This window comes from Pseudocercospora fijiensis, assembly GCF_000340215.1.
Source record: "Pseudocercospora fijiensis CIRAD86 unplaced genomic scaffold MYCFIscaffold_1, whole genome shotgun sequence".
Lineage (NCBI taxonomy): Eukaryota > Fungi > Ascomycota > Dothideomycetes > Mycosphaerellales > Mycosphaerellaceae > Pseudocercospora > Pseudocercospora fijiensis.
In genome coordinates this window covers 1,942,868-1,955,611 of record NW_006921532.1, presented here as the reverse complement: position 1 = coordinate 1,955,611, position 12,744 = coordinate 1,942,868, and the positions used below count along the sequence as shown (strand labels likewise).

Here is a 12,744-nt window from a genome sequence, read left to right as displayed (position 1 = left end):
CCTCTTCACAACGCCGGCCCGCCCGTGCCGCTCGTTTCGAGGCTTGGACAGTCTCAGAGCCCAGAATGCCAAGGCACCGCGATTTATCTTTGACAGCGAATGCCTACAGTAGTCTAAGAGTGAAGTCATAATGCTAACCCTTTACCACTATAATCTATTACTAAATTTGAGCTAGATACCAAACTAGTTCTTTAAATTGAAATTTTTAATATTCTAAGAATCTCGCTAAAACTAGAGTATATACTACTAGGTAGGATAGGTAGGGGAATAAATAGTAATAAAAAGCAAGGTAACAAAGGTATTCGAACTTTAGAATTCTAGGTTTCTTAATATCTAGCTCGTATTAAAATTTAATAATACTAAAATAGTAGAAAATTTAAAATTTAAATATAATAGGGTATTTAGTATTTAGCTTTATAATATAAATGTTTTCTATGAAATTCTATCTAATACTAATTTAAACTATATCTAGCTTAGATCGTAGCTATTTCTATACGAGCGCGAGTAAATAAATTAAATTAGGACCTAGTAAATCGAGTAGTAGCGAGTAAGTAGTAGGTAGGCGGGTAGTAGCGGGTAAATATAGTATACCTAGTAGAGTAAATATACAAAGTAGTATACTCTTACCTACCTATACTTGCCCGTTCTCCGAAGTACGCCTAGTTCTCTAGTTTACCTATACTAGATCTTACTCTTCTCTAGGATCTAATATATACTAAGGCTCTATATAACCTAGGTAAAGTTCTTCTCTAGGGGCAGAGTTAATAGCCTAATACAAACGGGCGGATAGAGTATATAAATACTTCGGTAATATAGCGCTTTTATATTAGCACGCTAAGCCTAGCTATAACGCGTAAAAGACTAAGTAAATTTCAATACTCCTATATAGAGTAACTCTTAAAATACGTATTATGTAAGCAAGAGATAATGAATACCAAGGCCAGCGTCCACCAAGGATTATACGATAATATAGGTAGATACAGACTTCATACAAGGTACCTATATTTCTACGCCACACACGATCTGCGGAGACTCGCCAAGGAAAGCTTTCAATATCTCGGCATTGCGACAAGCTTTTTTAGCCTTGACAAAGTCGTTACAGCAGTCTTGGCTTCATAGGGCGGCCTCGGCCTACCTCCTAGTAACGGCTACTCCTTGTCGTTCCGTCGTATTGCTGGCCAGTGAGAAAGCAGTAGCCACAACAAGTGGGCATGCAAATTTGCAGTTCCTGTGGCGCGAATTTGCTGGCGCGTCGTAATCGAAAAGCAAAAGCCGCTGCGCCTTTGGACGAGAGGTGGCTGTGAAGAAGTCATCCATGTTCAGCGGAAGTCGCGCAACGCAATGATCCGAACTCTGCCACAATCACAATCTCAAAAGAAGACATCCTACCTACATCCTTCGTCATCTTCGATTTGAATATATTCAATCGCAATTGCCTTGCGACTTTTTCGTGTTGCTGGGATTGTCTCCGTTAGTTCGACTGAAACCAAGCTGCAAGTCAAAACGTCACCAGACTCGCTCTCAGCTCGAGCCGCCTCGCCAGCTGTTTCTTCTAGACCTCCGCCATCTCAAACCTTCGAACCTAACCGCCTAGACAATCCGATCCTATAAACCACACCCCGTCGCTCATCGCGCGAACCTCCATAAAGGCCCCATCTCTACAGTCTGCGACAACTGTATGTAAGCCTCACATTGCGCACTCGCCAAGCTGTCTGTTTGACTTGGCGCTCCCAGTACTCCCTGACTGACTAGTAAGGAAGAAGGCAATCATGAGCAACCAGGGTTACTACGGTCAACAACCACAATATGGCGGTCCTCAGTATCCTCCACAGTCATAGTAAGTTCCCGCTATCGATGACGCGAAGCGCGAAGCAGTGCGCAAGCCACCTCGAGCGGAGACAGAAGCTGACAGCTCTTCACAGCGGCGGTCCACCACAGCAAGGCTACGGTCCACCACCAGGTCAAATGAACTACGGCTACCCACCTCAAGCTCCACCACCACAACAGAAACAGAGCAAAGACCGCGGATGCCTAGCCGCCTGTCTTGCGACGCTCTGCTGTTGCTTCGTTTGTGAGGAGGGATGCGAGTGCTGCGCGGACTGCTGTGAGTGCTGTATGGATTGCTGCTAAGCATGAGGCTGGAGGACAACTAAGCGGTTGGAGACGATGTTGGATACCCAAGGACATTTGAAGACGTCATGAATTGGAGGATATGGACACGACACGCACACACAAGCGATTTCATACCGAGTCTTTGGATGTGTATATGCAGGTCATTGCGACAGTTCCGAAACCATAATGCATGTCTCGTTAGAAACAGGCGTTCCAATACTATGCCATCAAATGCGACGCGCCGCAAGGACCCCTTTCTTCGTCAGTCTTCGTGACTTGAAGCTGAGCTTTGCGTATCTTTGCTCGATAGCTGCTGTTTGATAGCTGTAACCGTGTCGGCCGTTGTGACCTCGCAGAACATGCGCTATTGCTACGCAGTGCCTTCGTCTCAGGCAGTGTGCTGCTCTCAACCGTGACCTATTTGACCCTGGCGGATGGATGGCGTCTCGAAAGCTCAAATTCATGTCTCTGGGCGACATGCTTCATGACGGCCTGACCAGATAGCCACCCAATGCCCGATCGAACTTGTCCACACGGATGGGCATCTCCATGCTATAGAATGGATTCTTCATAACAAAGTCGCCATAGATCTCATAGCAGCGCCGCACAACCAAGTCGGTATTCGGCTGCTCCGGGCTCGTAAAAAGCAGGAACTTGACACCTGTCGGAGTTTGGAAACACGTCAGTCTGAAATGACTGCTCTCTAGACTCTCGATTCCGGTAGTGAAAGGTCTCCTATTTCCAGGTAACGGCTGAACTGGCGGAGCCGGATTAATGCTCCGTGATATTGCGTGTATTCCATGGAAGGTACCGGCGAGGATCAGGTAGTCATTCGAGTCCAGCTTTTGTAATCCGGGAGCAAATGTCCGGTTGTATATGAGACCACCTATGGATTGGGGTCAGCATTCAAAGTCCAGGAGATTGATCTGTGGATTTGTGGTACCAGCTTTGTTGATTATGAGTAACGCGAAGACAACCATATCGTGTACGATCGCGAGGCAGAGACGGACGCGTAGGAAGACCTGTTATGCCGACGCGTGTTTCAGGCCCACAGGCTGTGCTGTCAATTGAACTGGAAATGACTGGATAGTCCTGGTTGATAGATGTCACTCGGGGTGTCTGTATTCTGGCAACGCTTGGCAGCGCACGTACCTCCGGAAGTACGCGAGTCCCACAAAATGACGCAAAACCTACGTTATAGCAATATATTGCTGGGAACCGGGTAAGATGCTAGCAACGCTAGCAACGCTAGCAATACCTCGCCGTCGCTAGCAATACCTCGCTGTCGCTAGCAATACCTCGCCGTCGCTAGTAACAGCGATAGATAAAGCTAAAGTGTTAGTAAGCTATTAATAGTATAGCAAAATAGAGGTGTTATTATCGCGCTCTTGCCTTAATTAGCTATCTATCTACCTCGCTATCGCTACTATCGCACTCGCTCTACCTACTCTTCTAGGACCTCCTTATTTATTGCCTATTATAGTAGTGTCTTATATCGCTTTATAGCGCCTATCTATAGATTATAGTATAGCTTAAACTACCTGTTCTACTATTATATGTCTGCGTTTGGCGGCGGTCGGATTAGTATATTTTATAGAAGGTTCTCGGTCTAACTAAGGTCGCTATCGGCGGCAGCGGCGGTAGTAGTAGTTAAATAGCGTAAACGGCTCGGCGTAGTAGGTACGAAGGGCATAGAAGGTAGCATTTCCGCTAGGTAGCGAGTTAGTAAGTAGCCGCTCTCGCTATTGCTGCTATACTATATGTTATTACCGCCGGCGGTAGATTAGAAGTCGTTTAATACGCGCGTAGTATATTAAGTCGGAAAGAAGGGTTATAACGAGAACGATAGCGGCGGCGGCGCCTATTAACTAAGCCATATCTTACTAATATAAGTCGCGTCTTCTAGATTAGCTATTATACTAAGGACCTAGTTATCGATATTGTCGTCGTCGCTGTTGTCGCTATCTACTATATCGTTATTAATAAAGTTATCGCAAGTCTAGCTAATTTGATACTAGAAGTCGTTATCTAACTTTACCTTCTCGAGCTACTAGTCTATTAATAGTTAGTAGATCGCCTCGCTAATAACCTTCGAATAGTGCTTATAAAGATACTAAATATAGTCGTTATAGTCCTTCTTTAAGAGGTTGTTTATTAACTAAGTAGCCCTCGCTAGGCGATAGAAGTCTTTCTTAAAGTTGTCGATAATATAATAAAGAAAAATATAGTAATTACGCTCTAGTACGCCGTTGCTAGCAGCTCCTTCTAGTAAGGCTTCTACCGTAGCTAGGTCGTCGATTAGTATATAATTGCTATTAGACTACTCCTCGTAGACCGTCGAGGCGTTATTTAAGCCTTATCTACTATCTATTGCCTTCTAGCGGTCTATATACTCGTCTACCTGCTTCTAAGACAACTAGTTATCCTTAAACTCGCTATTAAACAGTATATAGTAGCAAGGCTAGTACTAACTAAGGAAGAATAGGTAAGGGTACTTAGAAGGTGTCTCTTTGTTAAAAGTAGGTTTAAAACGAGACTAGGTAATAGCACCTCGCTCGTACCGTAAACGTGCAATCTTATACTACTTGCTAATCTTCGTCTATAAATAGTATAGCAATTCTTAAAGCCTCGAGTATCTAAGGGAGCGGAAAAGTAGCAATTGCAGTATAGAAGCTTTAGTAACGTCGGCTTTGTTATACTAGTAGTCGTTAATATCTAGAGAGTATATAAGGGCGCCTACGAGTAACTAGTTATAGATTGTCGTCTCGTTGCTACGCTTAAAATAGGCATAATAGCCTTTAATATAGCTAGTAGTGCGCGTCTACGAGGAAAGTTAGCTCTAACTATAGTACGCGATTAGGAAGAAACAGCTATATTTACCTATAAAACGCGTAGATTGCCCCGTCGAGCGTATACGTACTAGAGCTCGGCGTACTCGATTGTCTACTCTTATTTAAAGTAGGCGGCTAATAGATCCTACTAACTACCTAGTAGCAAGGCTTCTATAAGCTATATATATTAAAGAGCCTAGGTCCGGTCTTCTACAAAATATAGCGCACTAAATAGAGCCTATTATATCTTCTTATAACTACGCTTAATACTAAACTTCTTTCTAATAATCTCGACAACGTATCGCTAGTATAGATATACTATAACTTTATTATTAAAAGCTAGCCGGAAGGCAGCCTATTCGCTTATAGAGTTATTAACAATCGTCTATCTAAGGTGCTAGCTACTAGGCTTCTTATAATCGGTCTACGAAGACAAGTGCTAGAAGCTAGTCGTAAGAACAATAGTATGCTAGCTCTCGATAAGTATATAAGCGATAGGGTATTAGAAGTTATTCTCGTCTCGTACGAATAGGTTAACGAGGAAGAAGCTAGCATTATTAGTATCGTAGGTAGCGTCTTACGATAAGAACTCGCTATACCTCTTAAGTAGCTTAATACCCTTCTTAGTAGTATATACAATGCCCTATTTAAGGCCTTTAGACGTCTGTATCTAGAAGACCTAGCAATAATAACTACGCTTAATCGTACGCTCTCTCGCCTCTTTAATTTGCCGTAGAATAGCGCTTTTACTAGGGACAATATAGCGCTTATCTCGATTGTAGTATAGTAAGCTTCTTACTAGGTTATACAACGTCTAATACTAGATAGCGTAGCTACTAATGTTGCTATAGTTATCCTTTAAAAAGTCTCTCGTATAACTAACCCGTAGTAATCTATCTAGCTTCTCTTAACCTATCTCTTTTAGGTATACGTTAGTCCGCCGAGCGTCGCTATACTATAAGGTATAGGTATATTTTTGTCGATAATCGGTACGCTAGATAAGAACCTTCGTAGACTTACTATCGATAGTATCGTAGTACCGTAATATAATAAGATTAAGCCTATAAGGCTCGAAGGGTATATATTCTAGCTTTAGGCGACTAGAAATAGTATCCTTAACCTTCTTCTTCTTTGCTTCCGCCGCTTCTATCCGCTTAGCCTTAATACACTTATAATAGGACCTAGAAACGATGCTACTATTGCGGTCTACTTTAGGGACTATTATACGAGTATAGCTATATATATTAGATATTAGTTTAATAGTAACAATCTATTTAGTATAGGATAGCGGTATATCCTTATCGATAAGGAAGAGCCTATCGCGAAGGACGCTAAGATTGCTAAGCGCATCGCTATTGCTATTAGGTATAGCGACAACCGGTAGATCCTCTATTATAGCGATAATAGAGGTAATAAGGTAGTAGTAATTTCGAAATTCCTAAAATTATAACGCGAATATATACGAATTTTATAGTCTTAGTAGGGCACACAAAACGTTATTCAATTGTGGATCTCTACGGAATGCGCCACCCGAGAATTAGCGCGTTGCCAGAATACAGACACCTGTCACTCGGCCTGAGGCAATCGCGCTTCAGGCGCGCCTGCCGACTCGACGCGAAGGGTGGACCCACTTAACCTGCAGCTCGATCCTTGTCGCTGTGAGCTGGTCCAGCAACTCCAAGGACTTGCTCCTTCTCCTCAATTCACAACCTCACTTCGTCACACGCGCGATCGTTGAACAGAAACACTTCAAGCTCACGGTCAGACGCCTCTCGAGTTTGGCCATGAGCGACCACTCATGTTCTCCTGCATCCTGCAACCAATAAGCAACTGAACTCCCCCAGCCAACACTCGAGCCAACGCCGCCATGTCGAACTCCAACACGGCTGGGTCGATCCAGAGAATCACTCGTGAGATAGCAAGTGCACAAAAGGGCACCGATCTTTCTATTGCTGTTGCATGCCGCGACAGCGACGTTCGACATGTTCGTGCTCTCATCATCGGGCCGCCTGAGAGTGAGTGCAGCACGTGTTTCCGATGCAATGGTGGTTGCTGACTGGAACAGCGCCATATGAATTTGGCTTTTTTGAGTTCGACATGAAGTTCTCTAAGGACTATCCGATCAAATCTCCAACCGTACGGTGTAAGTATCGCATCCCTAAAGGCTTCTCGGTGTGGATTTGGGTGACTTGCCGCGACTGCCAGAGTTTGCAGTATGCGCGTTTGAGGAAGTACATGTGTCCGCGAAGCAACATCTGCCATAACCACTGACCGCGATGTCTCGCCTCTAGGTATCACGACCAATGGTGGGAGAACTCGTTTCAACCCTAACATCTACGCTGAGGGCAAAGTATGCCTTTCCATACTGGGTACCTGGCGCGGAAATCCTGGCGAGGAATGGAGCAGCGCTCAAGGTCTCGAGAGCGTCCTGCTCAGCATACAGAGTCTTATGTCAGCCAATCCGTATGAGAACGAGCCCGGCTACGAAACTCACAAGAAGGAGGAGCCGAAACCGGCCGCTTACATTGCCAAGATACGACACGAGACACTCCGGATCAGCGTCATTCAGTGTCTTGAGAACATTTTGCAACTACAGCCGGACAAACTCGAGCCTGTTCTTAAGAAGATCAAGAGTAAGGCAACTGCTTCCCCCCCAGAGTCTCCACTGGCATCAGCGCTAGCGACTGCCTCAGATGGCACCTCAACACCATCCTCAGTGCACGAGTATGACGCAGAAGCCGTCTTCAACTCACTCGACGCAGCACAGTGGGATCCGTTTGCAGATCTCATTAAGCGACGTTTCTTGTGGTACTACGATGCTTATATGCGAGCCATTGAGACCTTCGAAAAGGAACAGCGAGATGGCACGGCATTCAAGCGAATGGAGTTCGAGTATCCACCGAACAGCATGGAGGGTCACTTCACCTACAAGAATCTGCATTCACGAATGAAAGCAATTCTGGCGAAGCTCAACGAGGAGAAACTCTCATGGGAACAATCCGGTGCGCAACAAGTCATGGACGGTACACAGCTAGCCGTTATGCTTGCGTTCCAGTTTAAGCAACTGCAATTCAAGTGGAACGAAGGCGAGAACGCTGGGCGCATGGAGATCTCCCTTCCTAATCCCAAGAACCCCTTCGTGTGGCAGTTCACGCTCTTTGGGCAGCCTATGACCAATCTCGACGGAGGCATTTTTAACCTCAAACTCTACATTCCGCCGGACTTCCCAGAGACTCAACCACGTGTCACTGTGGAGACGCCAATCTATCATCATCGTGTCAGCTCCAATGGCACACTGTGCTATTTTCCGCAGAAACCAGATGAGATCTCATCTCATCTCGAAGCTATTGCCGCCGCTATTGAGGACAAGGAATCAACATTCGACCCGAGAGCCATGGTCAATCCGGAAATCTTCGAACAGTATTGGGGAGGTGATGACAAGCGAAAGGTGTACAATCGCAAGCTGAGACGCAGCGCACAAGAGAGCAGTGAGTTCTTGTGATACTTTCGTTACTTGATATTTGAGCCGCGCTCTGCTGTCCTAGAAGGGCTTAGGGAGGTCCGCAGGATATCGAAAACATCAAGAGATGACGAGAAGGACCTTCGCCGGGGAATGGTAAAATGCGCAAAGGACAAGAGCTTCTTTACACAATTTAGCAAGCTGCTGCGCATTGCTTCGAGGAAATGAGCATTTTGCGGCTGACAGGCTCTGTCTGCAGGTGTGCAGCTGGACCCTCGATACGCGAAAACACAACACGAATGGGTGCTTACTACGATACTGCAACGGTTGAGATTGGTTGAGGACTGAGCTTGAGGTTCAAGAGGGCGTTCATGGTACAGACCACAAAATCCAGTATGATACCCGGTAGCGGACATTAGCGCAGGCGTTGGGTGGTAGTCTGTGAAACTCATGATTCATTGAGCACTGCTGTCACAATCACTCTGTCTCTGATCCACGCCCATGATACAATGATGATCTCCCGCCATGGGTTTCCTCTACCCAATACACACATTCCGATGCTGCGGTGTCCATGAGTTGGTCTACTTTTGTCTCTTCTCTCCGTCGGCGATGACTTGTTCCACAGTCTCCTGATAGACATTCGTCGCCTTCAAGAGCTCCTCGAGTTTATTCTTGGCGTTCATGAACAGTTCCTTCTCGCTAACCATTTTATTTTGGATAGGATCGAAGACTTGTTGATCTCCTTGATCGAAGTCCGGATCCACCATGCTCAGCGCCATAGACTGCCTGATCTGTTCCAGTTGCTCTTGGCGCTGCTTCATGCCTTGAGCATTGAGCCTGAGGATCTTGAGCGCATGGTTCGGGGACGTTTTCGCGGCGAGATCAGAACATCCAGCTCGCCAGCTGACTTTGCCGCTGTTCGTGGCGGCAGAACGAAGCTGTTCGATGCGCTTCTTCGAGTCTGCGATCATCCAGTCGCAGGAACTTGCTTCTAGCCAGGTCTTGGTGTGCACGCTGCCTAACATTTCTAAATATCTCAGTTTCGCGGCTTTGTCGGGAGAGTCTTCTGATGTGCCAGGGGAGTTGTAATAATCAAGTTCTTTCTCAGAGAGCCATGACTGCGAATTTCGCTCCAGGTTAGCAGGGGCTTTTAATGATATACGGGGTTGAGTCAGACCCTTACCCATATCAATTCCGCTTCAAGCGCAAGTTTGCCACGTCGTTCCCTGAGCATGGAAAGGTGCTGCTCTAGGTCTTCTATCGGCTTATCTGACTTCCAGGCGTAATTTGTATTCGCAATCGGAATTGGCTCACTCTCCCCAGGTAGCTTATGACCAAGGTGAGGACCAATTTTGACAATGCCATGCGGGTCATTGGGGTCGTGTGTGGTCGATTTGACCATACCAGGGTGCTTCTTGCCAGGACTAGATCCGCCACTGTCTCCCCCAAATGGAGACCCGAATGGCTTAATAAGAGCTCGTGATGTCTCATCCGGTAAGTTCGAGAAAGGCTTCGCCTGGGTCGAACGTAGGCTTAAGCTTCCTTCTTGAAGAAGTGGATAGTCTTGAAAACTTGATCTGACACCGTCGAATAATCTTTGTCGTTTGGCTGCTCGCTCTTCCGGGCTCAATGGCACAAATGCGAACAGGAAAGGTGCAGTAGATCCCAATGCTATAGCTCCAGTCCAGCGCTTCCAGCCAAGAGATGCCATCTCCAGAGAGAGCCTTGTCCAAGATGGTGCTCCCAGGCTCTAGGCCCTAGGAGGGAGAGGTCTTCAGCGGACACGAGGACGCGATCGCAGCACTGAATGCTTAGACCGCCGACAGTCGATACAATGCTGTACAAGACTTCCGGTCGCGTCTTGACTGCCGAAGATGCGGTGGTGAGCTCACGGAATGTCTTGAATGCTGAATGTACGGTATGGCGCAGCAAGTTTTAGTTTTTGTGACCCCTGCAATGCACAGACCCGCGGCTGCAGATGTGGCTGGAGTTCTTTCCCGATATTTCAAATCCATGCAGGTTCGTCTTCAATTGACGGCCGCCACAATACCACTCTCGCGTCGGTCGCGTCAAAGCAAGATGGACCGCCGGAAACGCTCGCGTGACGAGTTCGAGGGAGACAATCTAATGGGCATCGGCGACACGGTTGCGCTACTTCGAGGCCCCGACGGAGGAGCCCAGAACCTGCCAAGCTCGCCAGAACAGCCTGATGGCCAACAAACCAGCCAAGGCGACGGCGACAGCGAAGAGTGGCGGAAGGTCGAAAGCAGCAGATCGAGAAAGCGCAAGAAGAAGGAGGAGAACCAGTATCCCTCCATCTCGCACTCACCTCACGCTCGCCTAAACTCATATGTCAAAATCAATGATCTTCAGAACCTGGTCCTGTATTTGCTTGCAGATGGAACAGCTCCGCAGTGGTGTTCCATCAAGAATCATGCTTCGGTCAAGAAGGTCGTCGCCCTTATGGTTCCTGGGCTCGAGTCGGGTCATTTTGATGGCAGTTTGCCATTGAGCACAGAGGGACCTTCCGACGAGACGACTGGAACAAGCAGCGACCAGCAAGAGGCATCCCAGAACGATGGTACCGATGATTGGACGCAAGTCAATCATGGCAGAAGCAGAGGCTCGCCAGACGACTTCTATCCCACCAAGCTCGATCAGAACCGCCTGCCCAGTCCCTTGCAGCCGTTGACAGAGGTATTCGAGCACGTTTGGCCGGTCAAGACCCCGGGCGACGATAAATATGCAAAGCTGCATTCTCCTCTTGCCGCTATGTTGATCACCACTATCGTCAAGCCGAAGGAAGACAAGCGATCCAAAGGTCCACGGCCACCTGCAGCAAGCAAGACCTGGCAGAACCGGCGGACACCAGTAACAGAATTATTGGCCACGACAGAAGAACTCGAGGAAGAAGGCTACACATTGCATCCCGCGCATTATGTCGATCCGTCTTCGGCAGCATCAGAAGTTGCGCGCCGTGTCGCTGCAAACACCAGCACAGATCATGGATGGGTCGACATCCCGAACATTCCAAATCTCGAAGCAGGCGCCGTAGCAGAAGGTGAAATACAGCAAGGCTCTGTCACTGTCGGCAGAAAGGTGCTAGCCATGGACTGTGAAATGTGCATCACATCACCCAAGGGCGTGACGCCGCAAGTGTTCAGTCTCACTCGGGTGTCGCTGGTTGATTGGGACGGCCAGGTGGTACTTGACGAGCTTGTCAAACCCGAGAATCCCATTACAGACTACTTGACTGCCTACTCAGGTATTACGCCGACAATTTTGGAGAACGTCACGACTACCCTGGGAGACATCCAGAAGGAGCTTTCCAGCATCATCACTCCACAAACCATTTTGGTCGGCCATTCCCTCAACAGTGACTTGAACGCCTTGCAAATCACGCATCCGTACATCATCGATACCGCTCTCTTATACCCACATCCTCGAGGTCCACCGCTGAAGTCATCTCTGAAATGGCTATGCCAGAAGTACCTTTCCAGGGAGATCCAAAAGGGACATGGCTCTACTGGTCATAGCAGCGTGGAAGATGCAAAGGCAGTCCTAGACCTTGTGAAACTGAAGACCGAGAAGGGCAAAGTCTGGGGTACGCCAGAGGCAGGTAGCGAAAGCATCTTTAAACGTTTATCTCGCTCGATACGGCCCAAGCGGGACAAGGTTAATGCTGCTGGAGATGATGAGCCTAAGGTATCCGCTGTCGTTGACTGGGGCGAGCCTTCACGCGGCTACGGTCAACAAGCCAAGGTCACCTTTGGCTGTGAAAGTGATGCAGATGTGGTTATTGGTATCAAGCGTGCTCTAGATGCCGAGGGTTACCAAGACCCAAAAGTACCAAAAGGGGGATGCGATTTTGTCTGGGCTCGCTTTAGGGAACTTGAAGCTCGTTGCGGATGGTGGGATCAGTCGAAACTGGTCGACAGTGATGCGCTTCGTGCATCCACAGTTGATCGCGTTTCTGGATTGTCGCTTGCTGCTGTTGTGAAGCAGACTTGCGAACGCATTCGGGAAATTTATGAAGCCCTCACGCCATGCACGGCATTTGTTGTCTACAGCGGCTCGGGTGATCCGACAGCTCTTCGGCAGATGCAGGCCTTGAATCACAAGTTTAAAGAGGAGTACAAAGTGAAGAAGTGGGACCAGCTCAGCGTCCAGTGGACTGACGTCGAAGAGCAGAAGCTGAGAAGAGCTTGCGATACCGCTCGCAAAGGCATCGCTTTCATGGGCATCAAGTAGTCTTGCATCGGCGCGAATTTCGCGCGTGATGCTGAGAATGAGTACATGCAGCATTCGCATCGTGTAGGGGGGTTTTGATGCTGCCATCAG

At 47.5% G+C, this 12,744-nt stretch overlaps 4 protein-coding genes across 4 annotated transcripts; 2 read left to right on the top strand and 2 right to left on the bottom strand.

Annotated features, from left to right (window-relative positions):
• Positions 1-1,474: 1,474 nt before the first annotated feature.
• On the bottom strand, positions 1,475-3,190 carry MYCFIDRAFT_70341 (uncharacterized protein). Its single transcript, XM_007922100.1, has 4 exons — positions 3,056-3,190; positions 1,923-2,998; positions 1,764-1,837; positions 1,475-1,676 (listed from the first exon to the last, which is right to left on the bottom strand). Exons 1-2 carry the CDS (start codon positions 3,090-3,092, stop codon positions 2,595-2,597), a joined length of 441 nt encoding a protein of 146 aa, XP_007920291.1. The 5' UTR covers positions 3,093-3,190; the 3' UTR covers positions 1,475-1,676; positions 1,764-1,837; positions 1,923-2,594.
• A 3,620-nt stretch (positions 3,191-6,810) lies between these two features.
• Positions 6,811-8,445, top strand: MYCFIDRAFT_75371 (uncharacterized protein; the record flags this gene model as incomplete). The annotated part of the gene is made up of 4 exons (XM_007922174.1): positions 6,811-6,958; positions 7,009-7,086; positions 7,235-7,576; positions 7,706-8,445. The coding sequence occupies 4 exons, from the start codon at positions 6,811-6,813 to the stop codon at positions 8,443-8,445; spliced, it is 1,308 nt and encodes a 435-aa protein (XP_007920365.1).
• Positions 8,446-8,984: 539 nt separating this feature from the next.
• MYCFIDRAFT_75370 (uncharacterized protein) lies at positions 8,985-9,428 on the bottom strand (the record flags this gene model as incomplete). The annotated part of the gene is made up of 1 exon (XM_007922173.1): positions 8,985-9,428. The coding sequence occupies one exon, from the start codon at positions 9,426-9,428 to the stop codon at positions 8,985-8,987; it is 444 nt and encodes a 147-aa protein (XP_007920364.1).
• An 809-nt stretch (positions 9,429-10,237) lies between these two features.
• Positions 10,238-12,654, top strand: MYCFIDRAFT_75369 (uncharacterized protein; the record flags this gene model as incomplete). The annotated part of the gene is made up of 2 exons (XM_007922172.1): positions 10,238-10,285; positions 10,423-12,654. The coding sequence occupies 2 exons, from the start codon at positions 10,238-10,240 to the stop codon at positions 12,652-12,654; spliced, it is 2,280 nt and encodes a 759-aa protein (XP_007920363.1).
• Between the last annotated feature and the right edge of the window lie 90 nt (positions 12,655-12,744).